The sequence below is a fragment of the Paroedura picta genome, chromosome 11 (genome assembly GCF_049243985.1).
Source record: "Paroedura picta isolate Pp20150507F chromosome 11, Ppicta_v3.0, whole genome shotgun sequence".
In the NCBI taxonomy this organism is placed as follows: domain Eukaryota; kingdom Metazoa; phylum Chordata; class Lepidosauria; order Squamata; family Gekkonidae; genus Paroedura; species Paroedura picta.
Window position 1 is genome coordinate 61432358 of NC_135379.1, and position 26195 is coordinate 61458552.

General features: G+C 50.0%; 1 protein-coding gene across 7 annotated transcripts; it reads left to right on the forward strand.

Moving 5' to 3' along the window:
• The first annotated feature begins 71 nt into the window (after positions 1 to 71).
• On the forward strand, positions 72 to 24498 carry INTS10 (integrator complex subunit 10). 7 transcript variants are annotated; one of them, XM_077304106.1, is made up of 18 exons: positions 72 to 344; positions 455 to 522; positions 1320 to 1423; positions 3642 to 3781; positions 4443 to 4524; positions 5669 to 5809; positions 7961 to 8132; positions 10014 to 10183; positions 11043 to 11176; positions 12301 to 12457; positions 13403 to 13485; positions 13889 to 14041; positions 14907 to 15015; positions 15755 to 15834; positions 16837 to 17002; positions 18004 to 18097; positions 22371 to 22448; positions 24165 to 24498. In XM_077304106.1, exons 1-18 carry the CDS (start codon positions 216 to 218, stop codon positions 24319 to 24321), a joined length of 2217 nt encoding a protein of 738 aa, XP_077160221.1. In that variant the 5' UTR covers positions 72 to 215; the 3' UTR covers positions 24322 to 24498. The 7 variants fall into 7 exon arrangements, with proteins under 7 accessions (XP_077160221.1, XP_077160223.1, XP_077160222.1 ...); XM_077304108.1 differs by having other exon boundaries at positions 12304 to 12457; XM_077304107.1 differs by having other exon boundaries at positions 73 to 344; positions 16840 to 17002.
• The last annotated feature ends 1697 nt before the right edge of the window (positions 24499 to 26195 follow it).

Sequence of the window (26195 nt, forward strand, 5' to 3'; positions counted from 1 at the left end):
GCCCCCCCCCCCCCCCCCGAGGCTGCGCGGCCGCTTTAGGGAGACCGCCTCGCTGGTCGGCGCCCCGCCGCCCCGCCCCTCAAGCGCCGGCCGAGCGCCCGAAGCCAAAATGGCCGGCTCGGCGTAGCTTCGGGCAGTCCCCGGCCGGGGTTGTCGCCAGGCCGCCCTTCCCTCTCTCCCTGCGTGCGCATGCGCGGCAGTGGCCGGCGGGCGCGATGTCGGCGGCGGGGGACTGCGAGTTCCTGGTGAAGCGGGCCCGGGAGCTGGTCGCCGAGGACGTGTGGGCCGCCAAGGCCTGGCTCATCACCGCGCGCAGCCTCTACCCGGCCGACTTCAACATCCAGGTCGGAGGGGGGGCGGGAGGGGCGCGGCAAGACCCCTCGGGGGAGGGCGGCGGGGGGGGGGGGTGGCCGGGTGTGGCCGCCGCCGCTGACCGGCCGCTCTTTGCCCGCAGTACGAGATGTACTCGATGGAGCGGGACGCGGAACGGACCTCGTCGGCCGGCAGGCTGCTCTACGACATGTAAGCCGAGAGGGGAGGAGCAGGACCCCCGTGTCTGCGAGGGGAGGAGGCCCGGCAGGGGGTTGGACTAGATGGCCTCTATGGCCCCTTCCAGCTCTAGGATTCTATGATTCTACGACAGGGGTTGTCAAACTGCGGCCCTCCAGATGTCCATGGACTACAATTCCCAGGAGCCCCCTGCCAGCGTTCGCTGGCAGGGGGCTCCTGGGAATTGTAGTCCATGGACATCTGGAGGGCCGCAGTTTGACTACCCCTGTTCCACGAGATGTAGGGCAGTGGTCCCCAACCTTTCTATCACCAGGGACCGCTCAACGCTTGACAGTTTTACTGAGGCCCACTGCCCTAATGCTCTCTGACTCTGGTCGCTATGGGAATGTTTAAACATCCCTTCAAAATAAGATACAGACACGCCACAACAATGAACATCAGGAACATTTTATGTTCGTGGAAATTTTAACTCATGACAATGACAAATCAATGGGAACCCTGAGCTTGTTTCTTTGCAACGAGAGAGTCCCATGTGCGCCTGCCAGTTTGTGGATGAAGTAAAGGGGCGGGGGGGGGGAAGGTGTCCTTCGTGGCCCACCTCCAGTTAGTCGACGGGCCACATGTGATTTGCGGCCCACAGGTTGGGGATCGCTAATGTAGAGGACAGGAGCAGGGAGAGTGGGGGGGGGGGAGGAATAAAGGCTGTGGAAGCCTCTCCGGGTGGACACAGCTTTTTTGGATCTGACCCAGTGACCGTCTTTGGACTAAAATTACTGTGGTCTGACACCACTCCCAAATCTTTATTTCAGATTTGTAAATTTCCCAGATCAGCCAGTGGTGTGGCGGGAGATAAGTGTTATCACATCTGCTTTAAGAAATGACTCCCAGGATAAGCAGACTCAATTTTTAAGAGGTAAGTATTACTTCTTGGGAATTCCTGGCAGGAATTCTGGTTGCAGAGGCAGCTTGATAGTGGCCAGTGCTGAATGCACTTGAGGGGGCCTTATCTCTGTCACTGGCATCAGCAGTTGTTGCCCACAGATTTCCTGCAGACTGTCTTACTTTGCATGAGGGCTTTGAAGATCTGCAGTGAATCCTGACGTTGCTTTTGGACTTAATCTTGTTTTTCCCAGAACTGATTTAAGATTCGTTTGCATTTATGAATGAAACTTTAGACTGCTTTTGAATAGCTGCTTTTTTCTAGCAGAGGCCGTATGAAACAACTCCCCAGTTGAAGTCAGGGCGATGGATCCAGCCAGCCGTTTCACTCAGTCTCCCCAAAGTCCCCTTCCAGTGACCCTCCATCCCACATGGCTTTTTTGCATGCTTGCCCCAAGATTCCCACCATAGCCTTTTTGGGTGATCATCAGGAAACCAGCAGACAAGTTGGTTGGATCCCACTCCAAATCTATACAACAAATATCAGAATATGCATAATGCAGCCAGGAGAACTCATGGGTTATGTTCCAGTCTCCTTGCAAAAGGGAACCAAAGAAGGAGGTCAAATTAATGAATCGTGGAAGGGGATCTTAAAAGGCTGTGTTCTGTATGGATTCCAGTACAGCCTATAGGCACAATGGTGTTTGAAGCGGCCTCACCCCTGTAGCTGTTTATTATGATTGCCCCATCTACCCTTTACACCCTGGCATTGCTGATCTGTCCCAGTCGAAGTTTCTAAGTGGTTTTCATGGGCAGCCTCTTGAAGAGCAGATTTACAGAAGTATAGAGGTCAGCTGCGTGCACGACAATGTCAGGGCCTGTAAAAATTTGTGGAAATTTTGAAGCCATGGAAATATAAGGAAACGTTAACATTATGTGCAATAGATTTTGTCAAGCCTCATCTTATTTTACTGCAACAGAAAATCTGTCACTTCGTGAGAATATAAAATTGTTCTGTTTGGCATATTTATGAAAGGTAAAAATGTAACAGCTGGGAAGACCAATCATAATATCCTGAATGTGCCATGAATGCTAGTAGTCAGTATCCAGTGCCCCCTGCACAGAGAGGATCTTTTACATCCCCAACAAGCTGCAGAGAGCATAGTAATTGCATTGGTCTGTAGCACTGGCTCTTTTGGGGGGCTGTTACTTAACGAGGCACCTGCAAACTGCTTCTGGAAAGTGAGCAAGGCCCTTGCCCTGTGGGGGAGCTGGTTCTCATTTTGAGACAGCCCCTTCCAAGGACTATACAAGCTGTGAGTCGCCCTGAGGTTCAGACTGTCGCATCCCATGTCAGTCTGTCCCATGGACTCCCGGCCTGCCTGCCCACCCCCCCCCCCCCCCCCCCAGTGATTCTTGGTTTGTTTTCAAGGGCTTCCAGCTAGGGCAGGGCATTTACAAGCCTTGTAGTTTGTAGGAGATGTTTTCACACCTGCTAGTTGGCTCCACTTTTCACGCCCTTTTAGATTAAACAGTCCTTTCCTGGGAACAGGTTTCCCGAGCAGTATTGGGGGAGTAGGCCAGAGCCTATATATGTCCTAACCCCTCTTTGTACCGTCATCTTTGACAATCCCTGGCCCTATGAGTGCTTGCTGATGATTCTTGTTCTTGTAATGTGCCTTCAATAAAGACTAGCTCTGTTCCTACTGCCTGGGACTCTGTTGGTTCTGAGGGTGAGCTTCTGGACTGCTTCCTGTGGGTCATGACAGAGACCTCATGCCAGGGATGAAAGTAAATTGGCTTCTTGGCTAATGGCAATTGCGAAAGGGGTCCTCTGTAAGCCACAGCCTGACACCGCTAGTCTGTAGCAAGCCCAGGACCAAGGGAGTAAGCCAGGAGTTTCTTGACAGCTCTGGGTGGGTTTCCTGAATGGGTTGGAGTTATTTATTTCTAAAAAAATTGTTAAACATTTATCATGATTTGACCGTATCAAAAAGCTATGCTTCCCAACCATATTCTCCACGATTGCACCACTTCTGGGTTTCTCAAAGCCTGAAGAATGTTTCAGGAGTTTCTCAGTGGTGGCATGGACAGTGACGCCCTTCCTGTTGGCTCCCTGCTGGCTTCCTGGTACTGACACCCGTATATTGCACCAGGGTCCTAGGTTTGGATCGTGCTATGCTAAAAAGAAGGCCAGAAAAGGGTTTTTTTTTTGTAAGAGAGCTTGGTTCATTGTTGTCTTTCTCTCATAGATTTATTTGAGACCCTTCCTGGCCGGATCCAGTGTGAGATGTTACTGAAGGCCACAGAGCAGTGCTTTAATACACTTGAACGGGCAGAAATGTTATTGCTGCTTCTCCGACGTTTCCCCGAATCGGTGGTTCAGCACGGGGTAAAGCAAAAGGCTCTCTTCATTTCCAGCCTTGATTGGCTGGCCCTAGAACTTTACCTGCTAAGTCAGTGCATCGTTTGCTGTGCTGACACCTGTGCAGTAGTGCAAATTAGCTTGATTGAAATGGCATTGAAAAAAAAAAAAGCTGCATTACTGGGAAGGCCATTGGACAGTTCCATGTTAAAATTAATTTGGTTGTACAAACTTGTGTAGAGAAAGAACTGTTCATCCTCATACAGCATTGAGATAATGGTTCTGTGTCTTGTGGATCTGTTTGAAAACACTGATTTGTTTTTGATTTATGAGCATTTATTCCCATAACTCCCATGTTTGTGATAGTGTAACTACAGGCTACAGGTGGTTTAAGAGGAGGTGAGAAATTACCTTCGCTTTCTTGGTTCACAGTGACAGTGCCTCCGCAAAACCTCTTGATTTGTCCTTCTTCCAGGGAGCTCATGGCAGTGTACGTGGGTCTTGCTTCCTACATATGGCCCTCACAATAGCCCTGCGAGGCAGGCTAGCCTGAGAGAGTGTGAGGGCCATCCAGAGAGCCTCAGGGCATCAATGGGTGTTGAGCCTGTCTCCCAGCTCCTAGTCCAGCAATTAAGCCTAGCATCCTTCTGCAAAGGGCAAATGGGTTGTTCCTTTCTCTTTTGCCAAGGTGGGCCTGGGTGAAAGCTTATTGGAAGCAGAAAACATTGAAGACCAAGAGTCACCCGTCAATTGCTACAGGAAATTATTTGGTAAGAATGTACCAAATATTGGAATACTAAAATGCATAACACGGCTCTGGTTTCACCTGTGTAAGCAGGTAAAAGTGCTCTATGGAAGTTTGAACTACCCATTTGTTATACAGGGGGATAGCCTCTTCCGTATGGCATAAAACGGTATAAATGTTGCTTTGAATTTAACTTGGAGATCCTTCTGCTTCTAGCTGATTTATTTCTAGATAAAAGAAATAAAATAGTTTTACATGACAGTGCAGCAAAATATGTAATGGAAACATAGTTGTTTTATTGTATCTCAATTTTACATAGGAGATGATGAAAACCAGTCTGTTCTCAAGGAAGAATTCTTAAGGCGGCTTTCATGAAATGTGACACGATGCTGTCATTTTGGGCAGAATCAGGGTGTTCAGTCTGTGTTCTCTTGAGCAGTGGTCCCCAACCCGCGGGCTTGCGATCTAGGAAGCTTCTTACTGCGGGAGGGGGGGAGAGGGAATCAGGGCTGCGCCAGCGCATGCACATGCGCACATGCGCCACGTGCAGATGAAATTGCGCACGCACGAAAGTGCCACACATGCGCGATTTCGGTCGCGCATGTGCGCATGCACGGTCCCGGCCACGCATGCGCGGCATGCGCGGGCGGGCAGTTGTCTTCATACATGCCCATGAAGTTTGTATGCACCTGCAGATGAATCCCACAGATCTTGTGCTTTTTGAGTTCATGGTCCTGTGAAGCAACTTCCTGGGGGAGGCATTCTCATCCACAGCAGGCAAGGCAGGCCTTTTCTGGAACAGCACAGCTCTCCCAAAATTATTTCTCTAATCTCTTACTAGGAACAAGAATTTAAAGCAGCTTGATATTAATGGCCACTAGTACTGGTCACAAGGATAGAACAACAGAGCTGGGATTAAGAAGTTTTATGCCGCCATTTATTGTAACTGTTTTGCTGTGGGTTTTATTGTGATTTTATTGTTTTACTGTGTATCGCCACGAGACGGCTATTGCCAAGAGTGGCAGTATAGAAGTTGAAATATAAATAATAAATAAAATAAATACAGATACTTGCTTACTCAACTCACCTGGAAATTTTTTTCTTTTAAATGTGGTCTTCTGTTAAGCCAAGGCAACTGCTTGATCTGATTTTTGTTTCCCCCCTTTCAGTCTGTGATGTGCTTCCCTTAATAATTAACAACCCAGATGTGCGACTCCCTGCTGCCTTATTATACAAGTACTTGAACAAAGCTGCAGAATTTTATATTAATTACGTGACGAGACCGACACAGGTGGAAAGCCAGTATCAAGGTAAAAGGCTCAGGGCCAAATGCAAAGGGCTCTTAGGAAAAGGGTGTTGCATTGACAAATGGGCCCCAGAATTACACACACTGTTCTGCTGTATTGCTTGGCTAATAAAAAAGCAGTTTTATTGTGACCCCTCTATGAAATGTCAATGATTAATTCCATGTTGCAAAGAAATGTAGCCATGCTTAAAGAAAATTCAGTATCTGTTCCCTCTTAATAAAGCAGTAAGGGGTGTTGAGGTGGGCTGTGTCTGTGATCAAAACTCCCGGATTGGCCTCTTAGCCCCGAACTGACAAGTGGAGGGGCCAATTGGAAGGCGCAAAGCGCCTTCCGATTGAGCCCTCACCAGGACATACCAAAGTTCCAGGGCAATCTGGAGACATGGCTGCCAGTCTGCTCCTGACCACCGCAGGGAGAGGAGGTCAGCAGGGTTGCCAAAGAGAGTCCAGCCTTCAAAGGAGCCATTTTTGCCTGCAGTTGGTAGGGAGTGGTGCAAGTATGTCCCTCCTGGGCTATGGGCTATGGCCAGCCCTTACCAGCAACTGTTTGTATTCTGGGGCACAGAAAGGCAGACCAGCATCAGTCCTGTGTGTGTGGAAAGTGCAGGAAGATCTAAATAAATATTTACAGTCTGAAACTGTAAATAGTGAACAAGTAAATTGCTGGAGACACATGGCTTTTTTCAACCTTGGCCTGGCAAATAGAAAACCAGTATAAAAAACCTGACTAAGGTCAAGACTGCTGTGCACAGAGAGTCTTCCTCTTAGGGTTGCCAGCTTCCCTGTGAGGCTCGGTACCCCACCTCCCTCATGTGGAGTCTGCTATGGGGAGAGAAAGGGAAGACGATTGAAAATGCTTTGAGACACCTGAGGCCTGCTGGGTCACTGCGGCCCTTTCCCAGTTCTCTCAGACCTCTCACAACCCCACATACCTCACAGGTTGACTATTGTGGGGAGACGAATGGAAAAGGTGTTTGTAAACCGCTTTGAGACTCCTTTGGGTAGTAAGCAATAGGGTACAAAAATCCGTTCTTCTAAGGAGCAACCATGAAAGAAGCATGTGGGCACATAACAACAGTGAAAAAATGGAGAAGAAGGAACAGGGTGGACACCTGTGTACTGTGACTACCCCATGTGTATTAGGGCAGAGGGGCATTTCGGTATCTGTGGCCTAATTCCCACAAGAAGGGAAATGACGCAGAACTGGGGGGAATTGGTTGCCATGTAATCTTCCTCTAAGAAGAGTCTCCAGTCTGATTTTCCCTTCACATATCTGAAGACATGGCTCTGGAAAGCTCATCTGTAACCACTATGCCACAATTCCCAAAGATCAGTCCTGTCCCACACTCAGTGAACATTCCACACCACAGGTTCTTGACACCCATATCTCCACACCCATACCCTCATTTGCCACCATGCCACCACAACCTCCCACATAACACACACATTCAACCCCAGGCCCCTACAGACTGGACAACTCCTGCCCTGCCTCTTCCCACTGCCAAGCTCTAGCGCCCGTTGTATTCTTAGATACAATGGGCTTTGCCCCTAGTTTCTTATCAATGTTGTGATGTGCTACATTTGTCCAGCTTCCGTCCCAGTTAGTTTGCTCTATGTCATCATTTAGTGGTGGATAACTTTATGGAAACCCATCCATGTATGTGCAGCATGGATGGGCTATTTTACAGCATGATGGGCTGTAAGATTCTAGCCCCTAGGATGATCCAATATGAAATGTGAATGTAGGGATTATTCCCCCTCCCCAACCAGTTTTCCTTTGCACCTTCACCTCTGCCATTGCTCCCCCCCAAGCTGCCCAGTCAAAGACAGGGGAGATGTGGCCAGGTAGGGTGATGGTGGAGGAGTGGTGGGTGCACGAAGGATAAGTGTCCTGCCCCCCAGGGTCTTCCCTCTGGCTGCTCAATGACTAGGTGCAACAAGCAAGTAATGTGTATCTGGCATGGCCTTCTTTGAGAGGCTGGCTGTGCAGTTCTGTGGGCAGGTTCTGTGCCGGGGTCACTACAATTCTTGACAAGATGTTGTTCTTCAGGTCCCTTCTCCAGAGAAGCATTTTGCTTCTTGGGCTCTGACTTGAGGCAAGAGCTGTGTGCGAGAAGGGGCTTTGGTGACCAAAACTCTTTCCTTTGGCTTTTAGGTGCCCAGGAGACTCCTGACCTCTTGTCCCCCAGCAAGCGAAGCTCTCAGAAATACGTCATTGAGGGACTGACTGAGAAATCCTCTCAAATAACGGATCCCTGGGAACGTGTCTTCAAAATACTGTCTGTTGTGGGGGTCAGATGTGAATGGCAGATGGATATGTCAAGAAGGTTGGACTGTCATTTCTTACCATGGCTGTCAGATGTCATTGCATTAAAGAACTGGGACTTACTTTGCATGAAAAGAACACAGATAAAAATGTAACAGAGATTTTTTACATCTTGGGGATAATGGACCCAATCCAGCTATAGTCTCAGGTAGTTCATAATGTGCTGTTCATCTCCAGCAAGGGATGATACAACCGCTACCTCAAGGGGGCCTGTATGTGTGCCTGTGTAGCGCCACCAGGTAGTTTCCGGCTTAGGCCAGCCCATTAATTAACATCTCCCCCAACATCCTCGTGTTAACAGTCTTCCTCCAGTCTTGCCAACGAAGGGTCCTTGTGGCTTCCTGGATGGAGACAATCCATTCCCTGTTCGGCCTTCCTTTTTCCCCAGCTGCACAGCTGTCTTCTCATAATGCAACCCAAGCACCAGAGCCTCCGTTTAGTCTGTTCCGCTTCTAGGAAGAGTTCTATCTTGATTTGGTCTATAACCCACTCTGTTGTCTCTTGGGCAGTCCCCAGGATCCGTAAAACTCTCTTCCCACATCACGTCTCAAATAAGTACACCTTCCTGGGATCTTTCTGCAGTGTCCAACTTTCACATCCAGACATAGTAGTGGGGATTCCTGTGGCATGGATTAACTTGATCTTGAGCACCCTCGGCATATCCTGACACTTAACCGCTGGGCCCAGGGGTGTAAATTATATATTGTTACGGGCTGCTTTGGGGAAGAGCGGCATGTAAATTTGCGAATTAAAATGTGAAAATAATAAAAACTAGAAATGAAGCCATGAAAGAGCAATAGAGAGAGAGAGTGTGTGTGTGTGAGAGAGAGTGAGAGATTGGCCTAGATGCAGTGCTTATTTTCCTATCTAAACGTTTAGAATTGAGCATATAAAATTCTTCTGTTTGGCAAATGTATAGAACAGGGGTAGTCAAACTGCGGCCTTCCAGATGTCCATGGACTACAATTCCCAGGAGCCCCTGCCAGCGTTCGCTGGCAGGGGCTTCTGGGAATTGTGGTCCATGGACATCAGTTTGACTACCCCTGGTATAGAATTTAGAAGTAGAAATGCCTTAGTTTTCTGAAAGCCAAATTGGGAGGATAACCCAGTCCTTAAGAGAGAGCTGCAGACTGCTGCACCGTAAAGTCACTTAGCACATGTATTGTAGATTTTGTCATCTGAGATGTAGGGAGAAAAAAATGTTGAAATAAGAAAAATGTAGGAAACATCCAAGTATAATATTTGAGCAGAAACCGTCTCAGGCAATAACGGTTGGACTACTTCCCTCTTTGGAAAACAGGGAGATCTTTAATAGTGATGCCTCATCAAACGCAGAGTGTATCAGTTGTTGCAAAACATTTAAACAATAAACATAGTGTCTCCTAGAAAGTGCCATGTCTCCCTAAACATAGAAATTATTCTTTGTACTGTAGTGTTACATAAGTATCCTCATATTTTGTGTTAACTATTGTTTGAAAAAAGCATTTCACTGATCCTAAAGAGAAAATATTCAATTAGAATTTTTTTCCCCCCAAGAATGTCTCCAAATTGTTGGCTGCAGAAAAAATCCCTTCCCCCAATCTTGAGGCGTGAGTCAGATTAGAGCTGCCAGTTCCCTTCTAGATGCACTCCGGTCTTAGAAGGCTGGCTTGGAGGTGGGGGGAGAGGGGGGCATGGTTTACCAACCTCTCTGTTTATAGAATCATGGAATGGGGAAGGTTTGGGAGTGAGTGCGAATGTTGTTATAGAAAACATTTGAATCAATGGTTCTGGTCATAAACTGTGATTCTCCCCGCCCCGAGGCATGGAGACAAATTCAAAGAAGGCTTTGTATTCACGTTGGATTGGAGGTTGTAATAACAGTGTGCTCTTGTGTCTTCAGAAGCTTTGGTGACATATTGCTCAAAATGAAAGATGTCTGTAGATACATTGGTAACTATGATAATGAAGCTCATGCAAAATACAAGACCCAAGTGGTCTATTCCACCATGTTGGTCTTCTTCAAAAATGCATTCCAGTATGTCAGCAGCATCCAACCGTCTCTCTTCCAAGGTCAGTGGAAACAGTCATAAAGAGGCCCTCTCTGTTTTTTCTCCAAGGCCTGGTTTAAACGTTCTGCTATGTAACAACCACACTCTCCTCAAAGAAAGAAAGGGGAAAAAACCCAGTTTCTTCCATGAGTTTGATTTCCATTTCCACTTGAACTGGGCTGGTGATGAAGTCGTGGGAGCCTGGCTGGTGTGTAGGTGTGTGCGTAATGAGACCCAGCAGGTGGACTCCTGCATGCAGCTTGTTATTGCTGGCATACTTAAACCAGGCCTAAATCTATCGCTCTGTGTGTGTGTGTGTGTGTGTGTGTGGGAGAACATGAGGTTTCTGCTACATCCTGTCCTAGTTTAGCAGAAAGCAGGCCCTTTCAAACAAATTTTTCCAGTGCTCTATAAAACTTCACATTTTTCCCGTCAGAAAATTGAATGCTATACAGCTTAAATATTAAGTATTTTAATTATTTCCCAAAAAAGAAGACGTTTTTTCAGGGCTTCTGAAAATGTTCTGGGTTTTTTATTGAAAAACAGAAAGCATCCTTGGAATTTTTCATGCTAGACATTTTGAATAAAAGTTTATCCTAAAGAGCATTTCTCTAACTTCAAACAACAAAAATGTTCTATAGAAGTTTTTTCAGTGCTCCCCCAAATTTCTCAGTTTTTGTGATGGGGAAATTTTAAAGTTCTGGGGGGGCACTTCCCCTTCCCGTTTACTGGGCCTTCATATCTTTAAGAATAATGCAGCTATGCATGTTTTTAATGCATCTCTGCAACAGTTTTCCAGGGTATTTTAGTAATTAGAAGCACATTTCGACAGGATCAATGCTGTAAATGTCCTTAAAGTAGCGTGTTTATTTTAAATTTAGGTCCAAATGCTGCAAACCAAATTCCACTTGTTCTCTTGGAGGACGTATCCAATGTTTATGGTGATGCAGACCTCGATCGCAGCAAACATGTTCACAAAAAGCGGAAACTCGCTGAGGGAAGAGAGAAAACCATGGTAACGGTTTGCAATTGATACTTGCATTGAAGGTGACCACTTACCTTAGTTAGTAATGCTTCAATGCAACCAGGAAGTGAGAACAACTGAGGTCTCCCAATCTGATAATGACTCAGATAATATGAGAAGGAAGTTAGAAGAAATATGACAAGTTAGAAGGAAGCTTCACTTCTCTGTTCAACCCAGCCCTGGTGCTGGAACTCAGGTACACCTTTATTAAGGCACGTTCATCCAAAGAAGCCCTCTCTGTCTATTCTGAGATACTCCTACAGTGTAGTACTATGCCGAGTACCAACCAGGGCCAACAAGATCATGCTAGCCTGGGCCATCCAGGTCAGGAGGCTTCTCTAAAGGGAAATCTGCTTCAGACCATCTAGCTGATAAGTATCTGAATACAGGCAGCATGGACAAGCCTACCTAACCCCGGCTTTCATCCAACCATCAGGAGACAACTGCTAGCGGGAATTGGAGCAAGTGAGGGTGAATTGGGCACGAACTGGCTGCTGGTGGGGATCGGGGAAGGCAGGGGCAGGGTGGACCAGTCCACCTCACCCCTGCTTTTCTGCAGCCTTCAGGAACTGGCTGCCAGCAGGGATCAGGGAGAGAGAGGGTGGGGTGAATTCCACCCCTCCCCCACTCTTTCCAAGCCGATGGGAGCCCCTTTAATGGGCCCTGGCTCTGCAGCACCAGATTGGGATTCAGCAATTCAGATAGGGGTGCTTCAGAAGTTTAAACAGCGATTTGCATCAGATTCGGCTGAAAAGTATCCAAATTAACATTGATTCCAGTACTTTTCAGACTATCTGATAAAAATTGCACATGCTGAGTACCAACCAGGGCCAACAAGATCATGTTAGCCTGGGCCATCCAGGTCAGGACAGTAACGTTAGGCCACCAGAAGAACTAGATACTGAGAGGAAAGCAGAGTTCATGCAAGTAAGTCCACAGAAGGTGGAAGCTTCTAGCTGACCAATCATTTGATACCAAAAGGAAAGAAGCAGTAGCTCCTTGAAAGCTTTCCTGCCTTATGCTCATTTGCTCCCAGCTTTCAAAGAATGCATGCTGTAATTCTTTGCTGCTTTTCTTAAATGGTCCTTTTTCAATTAATACTGAAATTATGTTAGCAGAGCTCTGATGACGAAGATCCTTCTGGGAAGGGACGAAACAGGCACATTACCATCCATGCAGCAGAGCTTCCAAACTCGGTTGAAGTCCTGGAGAGCTTTAGGTTGGCTCGGGAGAGCTGGGAACTGCTTCACTCACTGGAGCCCCTGGATAAGGGTAAGTTTCCAAAGCACAGTTCACACCCTGCCTCTTACCAGGGCCAACCAAGTGACAGATAACAGTGGACAAGCCTGAAGGTTTTCCAGGATGTTCCCCAAACAATTATGAATAGGAAAAGCAAGATGCTAATGCTAGGACAAGAGTATATAGTCCTGTTGCCGCTTGCTGCTGCATTGTGCTCTGACATTAGATGCAAAAGTGGTGCTGATCTCCAGCCACTTTAAATTTAAAAAATGGTGACATGACATAAAACACAAGGGACACCAAATGGCTCTCGTGCCTCTCTTTCTAGCGAGAATGAAATCTTAGGCTAAGAATACAACTCTGGAGGAAGGCCATGGGGCAGGGTGGGTAACCTCAGTTGTGAAAACACGTGGATTTGAAGCAAGCAGAGCACCCTTGGGGGGGGGGGGATTTTGTCCCCAGTTACATGGCTGGTTGGGAATCAAAGAGGAAGAGCACTGGAGGCCAGGTCTGCTGTGGGAAAGGCTTGCGGGTGGCGTCCTGAGGATGCTTAGCCATGTTTGGTCAAAGTGTGCCAATAGCAGGATTAGTGCTCAGAGTGTCCAGTGACCACTCCCGTCAGCACTGGAAGGAGATCAAGTAGAAGGCAGGAGAGCCTGGCCAAAGTTGGCACCAGGGGATTTTTCTCATTTGCTGCCCTGGGCCAGATATAGAGATGCCCGTTCAGGTGCCTCCATGAAGGTTCACTTTTCTCCATGCTCAGGTAAAGCAGGAATTGTTGTCTACCACATGCATGTAGTTGTGAATTTCTGCATTTTTCAGGGGATTGGACTATATGACCCTGGAGGTCCCTTATGAATCTAGGATTCTACGTGCCTCATTAAATTAATCAGTTATAAAATTAACAAATGTCCTGCCTCTCTCATTTGGTGCACTCAAGGCTGATGCTTCTCTCTCCTCATCTGTCGCATTTTGCAGAATTCACAAGAATTTGTGGGTCGTGGAAGACTGACACCTGGCTATGGCTGCGCATTTTCCTCACAGATATGATCATCTATCAGGTCAGAGGTGGCAGAGGGACACTCCGCTGTCCTCACTCTAGCAGTCCGCTGAGCTGTGCCAGGCTGCCTTTCAGCACTCAGCCTTTAGACCAGGGGTAGTCAAACTGCGGCCCTCCAGATGTCCATGGACTACAATTCCCAGGAACCCCCTGCCAGCATTCGCTGGCAGGGCCTCCTGGGAATTGTAGTCCATGGACATCTGGAGGGCCGCAGTTTGACAACCCCTGCTTTAGACTGACAAGCACCCACCCCCCACCCCGGTGCTCAGGTGCATCGGAAGCGGCAGGGCCCCGCTTGAAGGACACTGGTTGCCTGGTTTTGGGAAATGATCTTATAGGCAGAACTGTGGTTGTTAGGACATGAATAACAGTTGGGATTTTCTGCTCCCCCATCTTTGTTCAAGGGTCAGTATAAAAAAGCCATCACCAGTTTGCACCACTTAGCAGCTCTGCAGGGATCTCACTCTCAGCAGCAGATCCCTGGGCAAGGATCGCTAGAGAACCAGCGAGCCCTGATCCAGCTGGCCACCTGCCATTTTGCCCTCGGAGAGTATCAGGTAGGTGGCTGTGCTCCCCTGGCCCCTCCACTTTCCTTTAGGGGCCGTGGCCCTTGGAGCCGCTGTGGGGTCTTTGTGGTTGCAGGGTGGGCTGCGCCTCCAGAGACGTCCCGGTCCAGGCCAACGGCTTCAGGTTATTACTGTGCAGTAGTTTTAACAGGAATGGCTTTTAAAAATGCCACCGTCATCTTAACCACTAGTTGCTAACATTTAAATAAAAATAACTGGAACCATTTTTTTTTGTTTTGCAGTAGTTCTAGCAACTTTTTCCTAACTAGCTCTTTTGTTCAATAATGACCTTTGCCAGTTTGCTGGGGTTAGAGTCTTTTTCTGGAGTCACAGGAGGCCACAACAAAGAACGACAACGCCTTTTTTGGCATAAGAGAGAATACAATTAGTACAACCACGATATGTAGTTTATGGAGATCAAGGGTGAACAAATGATCAATTTGCAGGTTGTGCTTTTGCAACTTATAAGAATATATAATAATTTAGGTAAACAACATCCACTGAGTTTCCACGATCTAATAAGCCCATTACTCAGTCAAAGAAGGAAACCAGCTTGGTCTGGCAGGACCTGTTGGACACAATTCCGTGCTGACTTCTCTGGATCAACAAATTGTTCTCCAAATGATTGCAGATTGCCCCCTTTAAAATCTGCTCCATTATCTTCCCTGAAATTGAGGTCACTGGCCTGTAGTTGATCTGCATCCTCAGGCCCAGATGGGAGCTGGGCACGTCCCTTTCTCATCTTGTCTCATCTGCACAGTCCCTGCTCCTCCCCCCCCCCACCTCATGGGCATCTCCTAAGCTTGCGCCTGAGGCTGTGCCTTGTGCTCTTCTGTTCCTTGTTTTTCTTTTGTAGTTCACCTGTGAAAAGATCCTTGACCTGATGTGTTATATGGTCCTTCCCATCCAAGAGGGGACTAAACTCCTAGAAGAGCAGCCAAAATCAAAGTCAAAATTCAGAAAAGGTAAAATACTCTCAAGAATTGATCAACAGAAAGCCTTTAAAATCTGCGCTGAAAATATTTGTAGAAAGTGTCTTGCAAAAAATACTACTAACCCCTCCCCATTAGGAAATGTTGACTGATAAAATGCATCCTCTTGGTTCTATGTAGGCTTACCCTAATTGTCAGGGAATTCAGCACATTACAGCTCAGAGACGGGCTCCCAGACATCAGGTTAGGAGGTGGCTTTAGATCAGGAGTGTGGAGACAGAGGTGTCCCCTGAAGTGCGGAGGTGCAGATGGGCTGCTCCCTCTGGCTTACCCTGCCACTGCTGCCTGTCCTTGGCGTTCGTCCGCCCTTGTCTCGGCAGTTTCCTCCGCTTCACTGACGTTACTGGAGATGAGACTGCTCAGGGGTGCTCTGTTGGCATGGCCAGCCAGGAGCTGCAGCGTCTCTCCACTTTGGCTCCTGGGAAGGCCTCCCTTACTGAGATGAGGGGGCCACTGTTGGGCCCTGGCCACTTTGGCAGCTGCTGCAGGGAAATCAGAGCAACAGGCCTTCAGGGCAGGGCCTTCAGTGCCCATGTGCTCCCTCTGCAGCGGCTGCTGGTTTGTGGGCTGGAAGCTGAACGCGCTCCCCCTGGGATGGGTGAGAAAGCTGCCCCCTCTGCGTGGCCATGGCTGGGCCCCTGTACTTCTTTCTTGTCCCCCTCCATGATCTGGTCATCCAGCCTTGCCTTTCCTCCCTCCACAACATCTGTAGTTGCGGAACTGAAGCTCTGGCCGTGCACCAGTGCCGCCATCATGCCTTACTGCTTGCGGTTGCTGCTGGCTTGCTTCAAGGTGAGTGGCTGTCACGGGGAAACCAGACCGCTTTTGTCGGGGCATCTCGGTCAGGGGGTGGAGGCTCTAGGGGGCATTCCTGCAAGTGAGAAGGCCTCAGTGGCATCGAGGGGCCCAGGTACAGGCGGCCTCTTGAGAGAGGAGGCATTGCTGGTGCTTTGCTGTGACCTCGGTTGGGTGAATAGCCAATGTGTGTGTGTGTGGGATCATGCACCGTGTGAGGGGCCTTGGCAGGAGTGACACGGCCAGAGGCCTGATCCTGACAAACTGAGGGTTGGTCTCACTGGCCAAGAAGTGGGCCTGCAGAGGTCTTACCTGGGGAGATTTTTTCTGGACAGTCTTAGTTATTAACTATTTCAAAATGCTCCCCCCTCCCCTGCTCTGCATTTCAATGAAGAAGAGCTGCTTTGCCTCTTCCTTGGCTAGGGCTACTTCTTTCCCCTTCTTAGTGAGTCTAGGCCAGGGGTAGTCAAACTGCGGCCCTCCAGATGTCCATGGATGTCCATGGACTACAATTCCCAGGAGCCCCTGCCAGCGAATGACTACCCCTGGTCTAGGCCATGAGAGGCAGCAGTTGTTGAGCCGGTGCTCTCAGTCCCTGGGGGGGAACCATGGGGCCTTGCCGCTGCTCCTGTGGCTGCTTCCTCCTCTCTTGCTGCCCCTCCCAGTGATCTTGTTATCTGCCCCTATCCTCCGCACTTTTATTCCCGAATGTCCATCTTTCTTCCCTGCTTTTTGGCCTTGCTGCCTTTGCTGCGTGGTCTCCCACCTGTTGATCGGGAAGACCCTTCATGGTTGTTTCCCAGTGTAGCCAGGATGTAGGATTGTTCCCATCTCGGCCCAGTCTCCACCCTTGTGGCTGTCCATTTCCTGTGTGCAGGAGACCAACCCCTCGTGGCCAAGTAACTGGCGGCTCCAAGGAATTGCGTCTCCCCCATGCGAGAGGAGGTGGGGCTTCTGGGAGCTTCACCGCTCGGGTCGTCTTGTGTTCTTTCTTCCCAGCAGCTGAGAGCTTTCACAGACAACCGAGATGATCTGGCCCTGGGCCACACCATTGTCCTACTGCAGCATGAATGGCCAAGAGGTGAAAACTTGTTCTTGAAAGCAATCAACAAAATCTGCCAACAGGGAAACTTTCAGTATGAAAACTTTTTCAACTATGTGACCAGTATCCTTTCCCAAAAGAGGATGTGGGGGTGGGGGCGCTTTCCCCAGGAAGTTTGTCTCTTCCAAATTGCTCGAGGGCAGTGAGATCTGTTCTTAATAGGGTGGAGGGTAGGATTGGGACAGCATCAGCCAGTGGTGAGCGAAGGGAGGCGAGGGAGGTGGTTTGCGAAGGGTGCCTGTGGCATTTCTGGCACATCAGGAGAGGCCTGCTGGGTCAGACCAGGGAGGGTCCATCTAGTCCAGCCTCCCATAGTGCACAGGGGCCAGCCAGTTCCTCTAGATAGCCAGCCACAGGGCAGAGAGTCCGAGGCCTTCCCCTCATGAGAACATCAGGAGAGGCCTGCTGGGTCAGACCAGGGACGGTCCAACTAGTCCAGCCTCCCATCGTGCACAGGGGCCAGCCAGTTCCTCTAGATCAGGGGTAGTCAAACTGCGGCCCTCCAGATGTCCATGGACTACAATTCCCAGGAGCCCCTGCCAGCGAATGCTGGCAGGGGGATCCTGGGAATTGTAGTCCATGGACATCTGGAGGGCCGCAGTTTGACTACCCCTGCTCTAGATGGCCGGCAACAGGGCAGAGAGTCCGAGGCCTGCCTTCTCCTGATGTTGCCTCCTGGCTTTGGGCTTAGTGCTCCTGAATGTAGAGGTTTTCCTTAGGCAGCATGGCTAGGAGCCATCTCCCATGAATAAATCCCCCTTTAAAGCGGTTTGTTCCTGTGGCCATCACTCCATCCTCTGGCGGCAAAGCCCCCCTTTTAATCCCACACCTGGGGCTACAGAGCATCCTTGGGAAGGGAGAACACAGCAACTGCTGCTACCTGCAGGCCTGGGAGGGAAGGGCGGTGTTCCCTGCCCAGCAGTCTGCACACGCTCAGGGGAAGGAGGGAGAGGCACACTCTGTTTTCCCCGAGAGCCAAGCCAGCCACGGAACGGACCCTTTTCGCTCTGCAAAGGCTGCAAGGCTCTGCCGCCTTCCCCTTTGGGACCTGAACATTCCTCCAGATATCGACATGTTGGAAGAGTTTGCCTACTTACGAACCCAGGAAGGAGGAAAAATTAACCTGGAACTGTTGCCGAATCAAGGGATGCTGATAAAGTATGAAGACCCCCCCCACCCCCCACCCCCACCCCAGGTTAAATTGGGTCTATGATATTTGATGTCATTTTCTTTGGTGTGACTACTCATCCGAAGGGTTCCAGTTGTAGCATTTGCTGGTTTGATCTGTGATCTGCCCCTGCTTCAGGTGAATTGTGGTGGAGCCAGAATTTTTATCTTCCTTGGGCGTTAAAATGAGACATCCGTGAGCATCTCCCCCCTGCCCCCCTCCCCCCCGCCATGCTGCCTCCCAACGCAGCAGGTGAGAGTACAGGTGCCAGGTGCTCTGGGCTAGAGGTCTCCGGGAGAGCCTGCGGCATCTGACTGGCCCGCTAATGGGCTTGTTTTCTTTGGATCCATGGCTGGGTGGGCCTGACCCTCTGCCAAATCACCTCACTGACTGCTTGTCTTGAGAGTCTCCCATGGATGGGAGAGATTTAAGGACTAATGTCTTCTTCCAGCATCAGCCTTCATGGACTCCAGCGCCTTTTGCCAGGGGTAAAGGGAATTCCATGGAAATTTATGCAGAAACAAGACATTATTCCTCAGGATGCTCTAAGGCTCTTGGGTTTTTTGTTGTTTTGTGTTTCAGCCTCTGACACAAGCTTAGCACTTCAGTATCTCTGATGGGTTGTCCTGATGTAGATTTTAACCTCATAGCTCTTCTTATGGGGGGGGGGGGAGGAGGGCATCTCACTGGGTCCTGTTCTGCCAAGGTTCGGAATCTGCCCCCCGTGGGACCGGTGAGGACGGTGTGGTGTCTGATGTTGCGCGTCAGTCCATGGTACATTCCATGAGGTTCTTCCCTTCTGTCCTTTCCAGCGCCTTCTGCTCCTTCTGTATTCAGACAGCCACACCCGTGACTTTGCTTTGTATTTTAAACTTGCTTCTTTATGCTTCAGGGTGTATTGATTGATATTTGTGGGCATCAAACATGTCTCCAGATGAGTATTTTTTGCTAATGCTTCCATTCCAACGGTGCAAGTAAGCTCATGTCAGCTAGAATAGAATAGACACGTGGCTATTCCGGGCTGCACAGAAGCCCTTCAGAGTGAGTACTGAGCAAGGGAAGCTCTGCTGAGAGGCAGGGGGAGGCGGTGAGTTGGAGAGTCCGACAAGGGTCTGGGAGGTCAGCATTTGGATCCCCCCCCCCATGACCTGGGCCGTTGGGTACACCTGCTCCCCCTAGCCTCACAGGTGTGTTGTGAGGATGAAATGGGAGAGAGGAGACCAATGGAAGCGACGTCAGGGCCCCGTTGAAGAGGAAGGCAGTCCTGGGCACTGCCAGGCAAACATGACCCTTTGGGGACACGGCCTGGAGGGAGGCAGCTGGCCAAACGGGGCAGCGCTGGGGCTCTCGGGCAGAGCACCTATTGTTGGTTCTGAAACACCAGGCTCAGGCCCACCAGCTCCAAGGATCTCACGGTCGGGGATGGGAACGGCCTGTGGTCTAAGGCGTTGTCAAGCCACTGCCTGTCAGAAGAGATGGGCCCAAGTGGCTGGCCTGTATTCAGCGCCTCCTGTGGCATCTGTTTTAGGCGTGGGCTGGCTGTGGACACAAGGCAAGAAGGCCACAACGGAGGAGGAGGAGGGGCAACAGGGATAGGATCTGCATTCACCCCAGGCCGTCAGTTGTCTTGAGCTCATTTATTTATTTCCGTCTTTTCTCCCCAACGGGGACCCAGAGTGGCTGGTATGTTCTCCTCACAACAGTGCTGCAGGGTAGGCTTGGCTGAGTGTGGGTGACTGGCTCCAGGTCACTCCACTAGTGTTGCTGGCAGAATGTGGGTTCCAGCCCAGGACTCCCACACGGCCTCCGGCTGAGGGCAGCAAGCAGACATCCTGGGGTGCTGAATGCTTGCGCTTGTGGCACGTGCGCTCTCGGAGGGCGTGTGTGATTCGGAGGCACCAGTGCAGCCCTGGAAGCAGGGTGCAGGAGTCAGCCCTCCACCCCGGGTATAGGGGTGTCTCTGTGTGTGTGTGTGTGTGTGGGGGGGGGATGTTGCCTGCAGAAGCTGTGGCTGACATGATCCGTTCTTTGGGCAGTGCCAGCTTTCCCACAGCTAACTCTCAGAAAATAGCCTGTTTCTGTCTTGCTTCCATTTAAAGAATTCTGCATGTCCTCTCTTTTTGTGTGTGTTTGTGTGCCTGGGAGGAGGGTCCTGAGTCAAGTTTACAGCTGGGGGGTGGTCAGCCGGTGGTCACTATCCCTGACATAGGATAACTCTAGCGCAGCAGATAGGGGAAGGGATTTCTTCACAGTTTTCAGAACCTCCTGCTCATTAAACTCAAGACTGTCTTGGAAGAATAAAGACTAGGCCAGCTGGTCGCTCTTTGTGGTTTTAAATCCTTTGTGTTGTGCATGCAGAACGGTGCCTCCTTTATGTCTGAGTCCCCCTGTCTGAAGCCAGGTCTGCGGCACCTGGACTGCACACCTGTCCTTGTCCGGGGTCTCTGGAGGAGCAGCCACTGGATTGGGAGCAGCCTTGAGAAACTGGGTTACTTTTCAGCATTAACGCTTAGCAGAGAATCATAAATGCAGGATAAAGAATGAGGGATGAACAGACTAGTGGTCACTGCGGCCAGTCCCCAATCCGTGTTGCCTGAAGGAGCTCCGTCATTATGCTTCAGACTGGTTGATTGTGCAGTTCTTATATTCAACCGGGGTTAGAAGAACAAAGGAGACTAGAGTTTTATTCCGAAATAAGCCAGGCCCAGCTACATACAGCCCAGAAAGGGACTGAGGCACTTCTCTGTTGAGGGGTAGTCAAACTGCGGCCCTCCAGATGTCCATGGACTACAATTCCCAGTAGCCCCTGCCAGCATTCGCTGGCAGAGGCTCCTGGGAATTGTAGTCCATGGACATCTGGAGGGCCGCAGTTTGACTACCCCTGTGCTAGACTGTTCCCGGGGAATTCTCGCCTCCCCCACAGACGTAGAATCCTTTGCGGAGAAAAGGGGCGAGTAAGAGATCTATTAAAAGAGGCTGGTAGAGCTGGACACCCACCTCATGCCCCCTTGTGCCAGAAGAGGGACAGTCGAGCGGGTGGGGTGCACGGCTGCATTGCAACACCTGGTTTGGCCCTGTTCTCAGAGGTGGCCTAATTTGACCATGCAACTATAGCTCTTTGAAACTATAGCTCCGAGGACCGTGCTTTTTGTGCTCTGGGCAGCATGTTGGCATCTTATTTGTTTTGTTTATGCCCACCTTTCTGACTGAGCCTCAAGGCAGATGACAAAATAGAGAATAGCACTCAGATGACAGATGCAAAAAAAAGCAATGCCCCCCCAAACCTGCCTAAGGCATGAACTGCTGTCGTGCAGGAAGCGGGCTCCCCAGGCGGGAGACAATGCAGGAAAAGGCAGGTGCAGCACCTGGCCAGCCCTGCAGTGGCCTCAGAGAGCTGTCCCCTTATGACAGCCGCCTCCGGAGCAGCCTCATTGGACTGCAGTCCAGATCCTTCCCATTGGACCCTCATGGCATTGGGGGAGAGGATTCCTGTGAGCAGGCTGTGGCCCTTTGCAGGGTGGCACCCTCGGAAGGCTTTGCTCAGAGGAGGGGCCAGTTTTGCAGGCCACAAAGGGCCTTGCAGGGAGGCGCTGGGAGGAAAAGGGGAGGCTTTCAAAGGAAGGTGAAGGCCATAGCTAAAACTTGCACTAAAAGACAACCAGTATCCAGAAAGTTCCATGAAAATGTGGCCTGTTGCTCCATCCAAATGCACAGTATGATGTAGGTAGGAGTTTTAAGCTGCAAAGACACCTTTGGCGTTTGATTTAAAGGTAAAGGTATCCCCTGTGCAAGCACCGGGTCATGTCTGACCCTTGGGGTGACGCCCTCTAGCGTTTTCATGGCAGACTCAATACGGGGTGGTTTGCCAGTGCCTTCCCCAGTCATTACCGTTTACCCCCCAGCAAGCTGGGTATTCATTTTACCCACCTCGGAAGGATGGAAGGCTGAGTCAACCTTGAGCCGGCTGCTGGGATCGAACTCCCAGCCTCATGGGCAAAGCTTTCAGACTGCATGTCTGCTGCCTTACCACCCTACGCCACAAGAGGCTCTTTGGCGTTTGATTTAATGAGTGCTAAACCAAGGCAGAGGTTTCTTCAGTTTCCACCATGCCCAGAAAGGCCTGCCGATGCCTGCCCGCGGGAGGGGTTGGACTCTGGCATGCGGGAGCCTCCCTGCCTGTCTCTGTCACCGGAGTGTGGATTTGTGTGGCTCACGTGACATCGGTGTGAGTGTTTGAATGCTGCTGTTTGCTGTTTCTTAAAGGACTTCTAGCCCTCCGCTGGGGTTGCTGCAGCAGGAATTCTTACCTGTTCTACAGCCCAGCATGCAGACTGCTGACAGGTACCAAGCAGGGGACCCTCCCTGCTCATAGTGTGCTGTCGTTTTGTCAACATGTTTCCCCCGCCCATGGTGATCAGCCCTTGGTTCAGCCTGTAGTTTTTTCCATTCTTTGGTTTCTCATTTGTGGCCACATTCCTTGGCAAGCCATGTTTGTTTGTTCATTTCCCCCCTCCCCCATAAATTGCTGGCACATATTATATGTTCTTCAGTTTTCCAGTGGATCTCTCTATACAATTACATAATAATGGTGCACCAGTTAGATTATTGTGGACATTGTCAATTGTTTAATTAGAAATGAATATAGTGAAAGATGGCAGCTTTTTGCGAAATGTATTTATTATTGTCCCAGTACTTTATTTGGCCATTTTTTCCATATCTGTTTTGTTTCCAAAACCTGAATGTTTCACCTTGAAGCTGCTGAAAGTCTTGTGGGGTGCAGCTCTGCTAGTAGCCGCGAGTGTAAACGTACCATATCCTCTGCTTTGCGGCTGTGGCAAGACCCGCACAATGCGGCATAAGACGGAGGCATCAGCAAGGCAGGGCACAATGGTGTCTAACAGGTGTCGTCTGGATGTTTGTATCCTGGATTAGACTCTGGGAAGTTCAAATTGCCACTCGGCCATGAAATGCACTGGCTAACCTTGGGCTAGTCAAGCTGCCTCAGCCTACCTAACTACCTCACAGGGCAATGCTTGGTAGTGAGGATAACATGGAAGAAAGGAGCATAATGTTGTAAACCACTTTGGATCTTCATTTGGGAGAAAAGTGGGCTATAAGTAACTGAATGCCCTGATGTGGATGGCCCAAGTTTGTTTTATCTCATAAGATCTGGGAAGCTAAGCAGGGTTGTCCCAGCCAAGGGAGGCCAGGGTCATGATACAGAGGCAGGCAATCACAAAACTCTCTTGCCTGGAAAAGCCTACAGGGTTGCCGCAAGTCAAAAAAAAAAAATAAGATCCATTCGCTTCCAGAGCTTTGCATGCTCCAGGAGCCTGGGGTCCGTTTAGTAGAGCCAGTAGGGTTTAAGCAGGCAGCTTTTATACTTTGCCATCTGGGCATTTTGGTCTCCGATAAGGATGGGTAGAAAGGTAGGCCTTTGTGAGCCCACCTTCTCTGCACAGCGGTGCTCCTTAGGGGGGCTCCCAGCTCTGCCTGCTGCCTGCGTGGTTGATATTCTAGGTATGCTCTCCTGAACGCTGCTGCTCTGCTGGGCCCTGCTCAGTTCAAGAGGCGCAGTGATGGAGCTGGGGCCCATTGGGCTTAGCCCTTGGAATGGCTGGGAAAAGCACCTTGGAGGCCCAGGGCATGAAGACCCTGCTGAGTGACGAGGGAGAACAGAAAGTGGTCTGCAGTAGAACAATTGCTAGAGGGACTAGGATGATATTCCCAGGAGGTGCCAGGAGCCTTCCGCTTTTGCAGGGCTGGGTGAACTTCTGCCCCACCTTGGGGGACAACAGATGCTAGGAAAGTCGATGCAGGAAGAGCAGCAGCAGCAGGTGACAGAACATCCTTGTAGCTCACAGCAGCATTTTTTACCCACTGCCTCAAAGCTACGTGAATACTTCAGGGTGTGGCCTCACAAAGTATAAAACCCGTATCAGCTTTGTCCTAACGAAATGACAATGGCTAGGTCAACTTAATGCATCATGCCTCATATATTTTATGGGCAGCGGTAACTGCTTTCTCTTTGGTGATCTTGTGTTTTGATAACTGCAGGCACCACACAGTGACCAGGGGGATCACCAAAGGCGTCAAGGAAGACTTCCGCCTGGCCATGGAGCGCCAGGTGTCCCGGTGCAGAGAGAACCTGATGATGGTTCTGCACAGGTTCTGCATTAATGAGAAGATTTTGCTGCTTCAGACCCTGGCCTGAGTCCCAGCTGCTGGCACCAGCCAAGAGAACACAAGCTGCTTTCTTGTGTGTGTGTGTGTGTACGCTCTTGTGTGTGGGGTGGGGATTCACAGGAAACCAACCTTGAAATGGGAGTCAGTGTTGTATTTCATTGCAAATAAAATGACGTTTTCTAGAAAAGCCCCCCTGGGGCCAAAACTGGGTCTCTGCCCTGTTGTTTTACGGCATGTGGCTGCAGCCTCCACCTCCCCCCCACCCCCCACCCCCCAGGCATGAATTTCAGTCTTGAATTCAGTCCTGAATTTCAGCCCAGCTGCAGACCGCTTCACGGAAGCTGATGCTGGAATAAAAACATTGTTCATGCTTAAAGGGTCTCTAGGCTCCTTGGAGTATTTATTTTTATTTTTTAGCCATCAGCATCTCTTAATACTCCCGGATCAGGAAAACCTCCCTCATTGGTGGCCAAAGGAAATCAGAGATGTGAGCATGTAGGACAAACCAGCTGCTAGCGTGTCATGCAGTCAGCTCTGGAGTCATGCAGAATGGATTTGTTCACTTCCAGTGAATCTTCCTTCTCGGAGGTCTAGGGCTGGGGCAGTGTGCACCAATGGGCCCAAGCGCCTCTTCCTTGAAGCAGACAGAGTCGTGCTTTTTGCCTGCAATTCCTGATTGGGGAAGAGCCTTGCCAAACTCCTCTGTTCAGCCCCAAAGCAGCACCTTCAGAAGAGAACTCCCATAACTGTCCCTCCAAACGAAGGCTCACAGTTTAGGAAAGGAACAACTCTCTCTCCTTTGGACCAACCTTAGGAAAATAGGGGATAACTCTCTGCTCCCAGCTTGGTGAAGTGGTTAAGAGTGGCAGTTTCTAATCTGGCAAGCCGGGTTTGATTCCTTACTCCCCCACATGCAGTCAAGCTGAGTGAACATGGGCAAGTCACAGTGCTGTTAGAGCTGTCTGGACTCTCACAGCCTACCTCTCTCTGGTGGGGAGAGGAAGGAAAGGTGGCAGGTACAAAAATCAGCTCCTTTTGTATTCTAACCCTGAGAGGAAGCAAGCCTTGGCAGCCCCATCTGAGTGCAGCAGCAGTTTAACTGGGTGTGGAAGGCCTGGCCACAGAGGCTGCCTGCCTGTGCACCCCCCCTCCCCCCAAGCAGTGAAAAGAACCCCCAAAGGGCAGGAGAACCTCTCTGCCATGGCTGCTCCCACATCATTTTCTCCCACTTGTCAGCCACGCTGCCAGCTGGAGCAAATGCAGCCGGAGGCCCTCTTGCTCTGCAGACTTCTTTCTTTGAAATCACTGCACTTGGCCAAAGTGTCTTGTGCACATCCTGCTGCCAGAAGCCATGGCTGAGAACTGGGGAGTTTGGGGAAGCCCTTCCTTCTTCAGGAATTGCGTGTGTGCATGGGGGGGGGGGGGACTGTGACGCTGCCTGCTCCAAGGAGGAGGAGCTTCTGCCCATTGGTGCAGACTACCCCAGACCAGACCCCTGGAGAAAGGCCACTGGAGGGCTTCATGGTGGGGCTTTTTATTGGCAGGGACTAGAACAGGGGTAGTCAAGCTGCGGCCCTCCAGAGGTCCATGGACTACAATTCCCAGGAGCCCCTGCCAGTGTTCGCTGGCAGGGGCTCCTGGGAATTGTAGTCCATGGACCTCTGGAGGGCCGCAGTTTGACTACCCCTGGACTAGAAGATAAGAGGCCAAAACCATCCTCTTTGCAGGCCTGGTCAAGGAGCACCAATGGCTCTGGCTGGAGCAGACCAGTATTGGCTCTTGGAATGGTTCATGACTCACAGGCTGACCAACCTGGGCAGTCTCGGGACGCCAAGTCATAGTTCAAATGCTTTTAAAAACACAAGTGCATATGTACATTTTTTTTTGAAAATTTCTGCCAGG

Bases quoted from the DNA above. Each gene is read 5' to 3' on its own strand.
- INTS10 (XM_077304106.1), top strand. From the start codon at position 216: ATGTCGGCGGCGGGGGACTGCGAGTTCCTGGTGAAGCGGGCCCGGGAG. The intron at 12,458-13,402 runs GTAAGTTTCCAA...CGCATTTTGCAG, and splicing joins ACTGGAGCCCCTGGATAAGG to AATTCACAAGAATTTGTGGG. The intron at 15,016-15,754 runs GTAAAATACTCT...CAACATCTGTAG, and splicing joins AAAGTCAAAATTCAGAAAAG to TTGCGGAACTGAAGCTCTGG.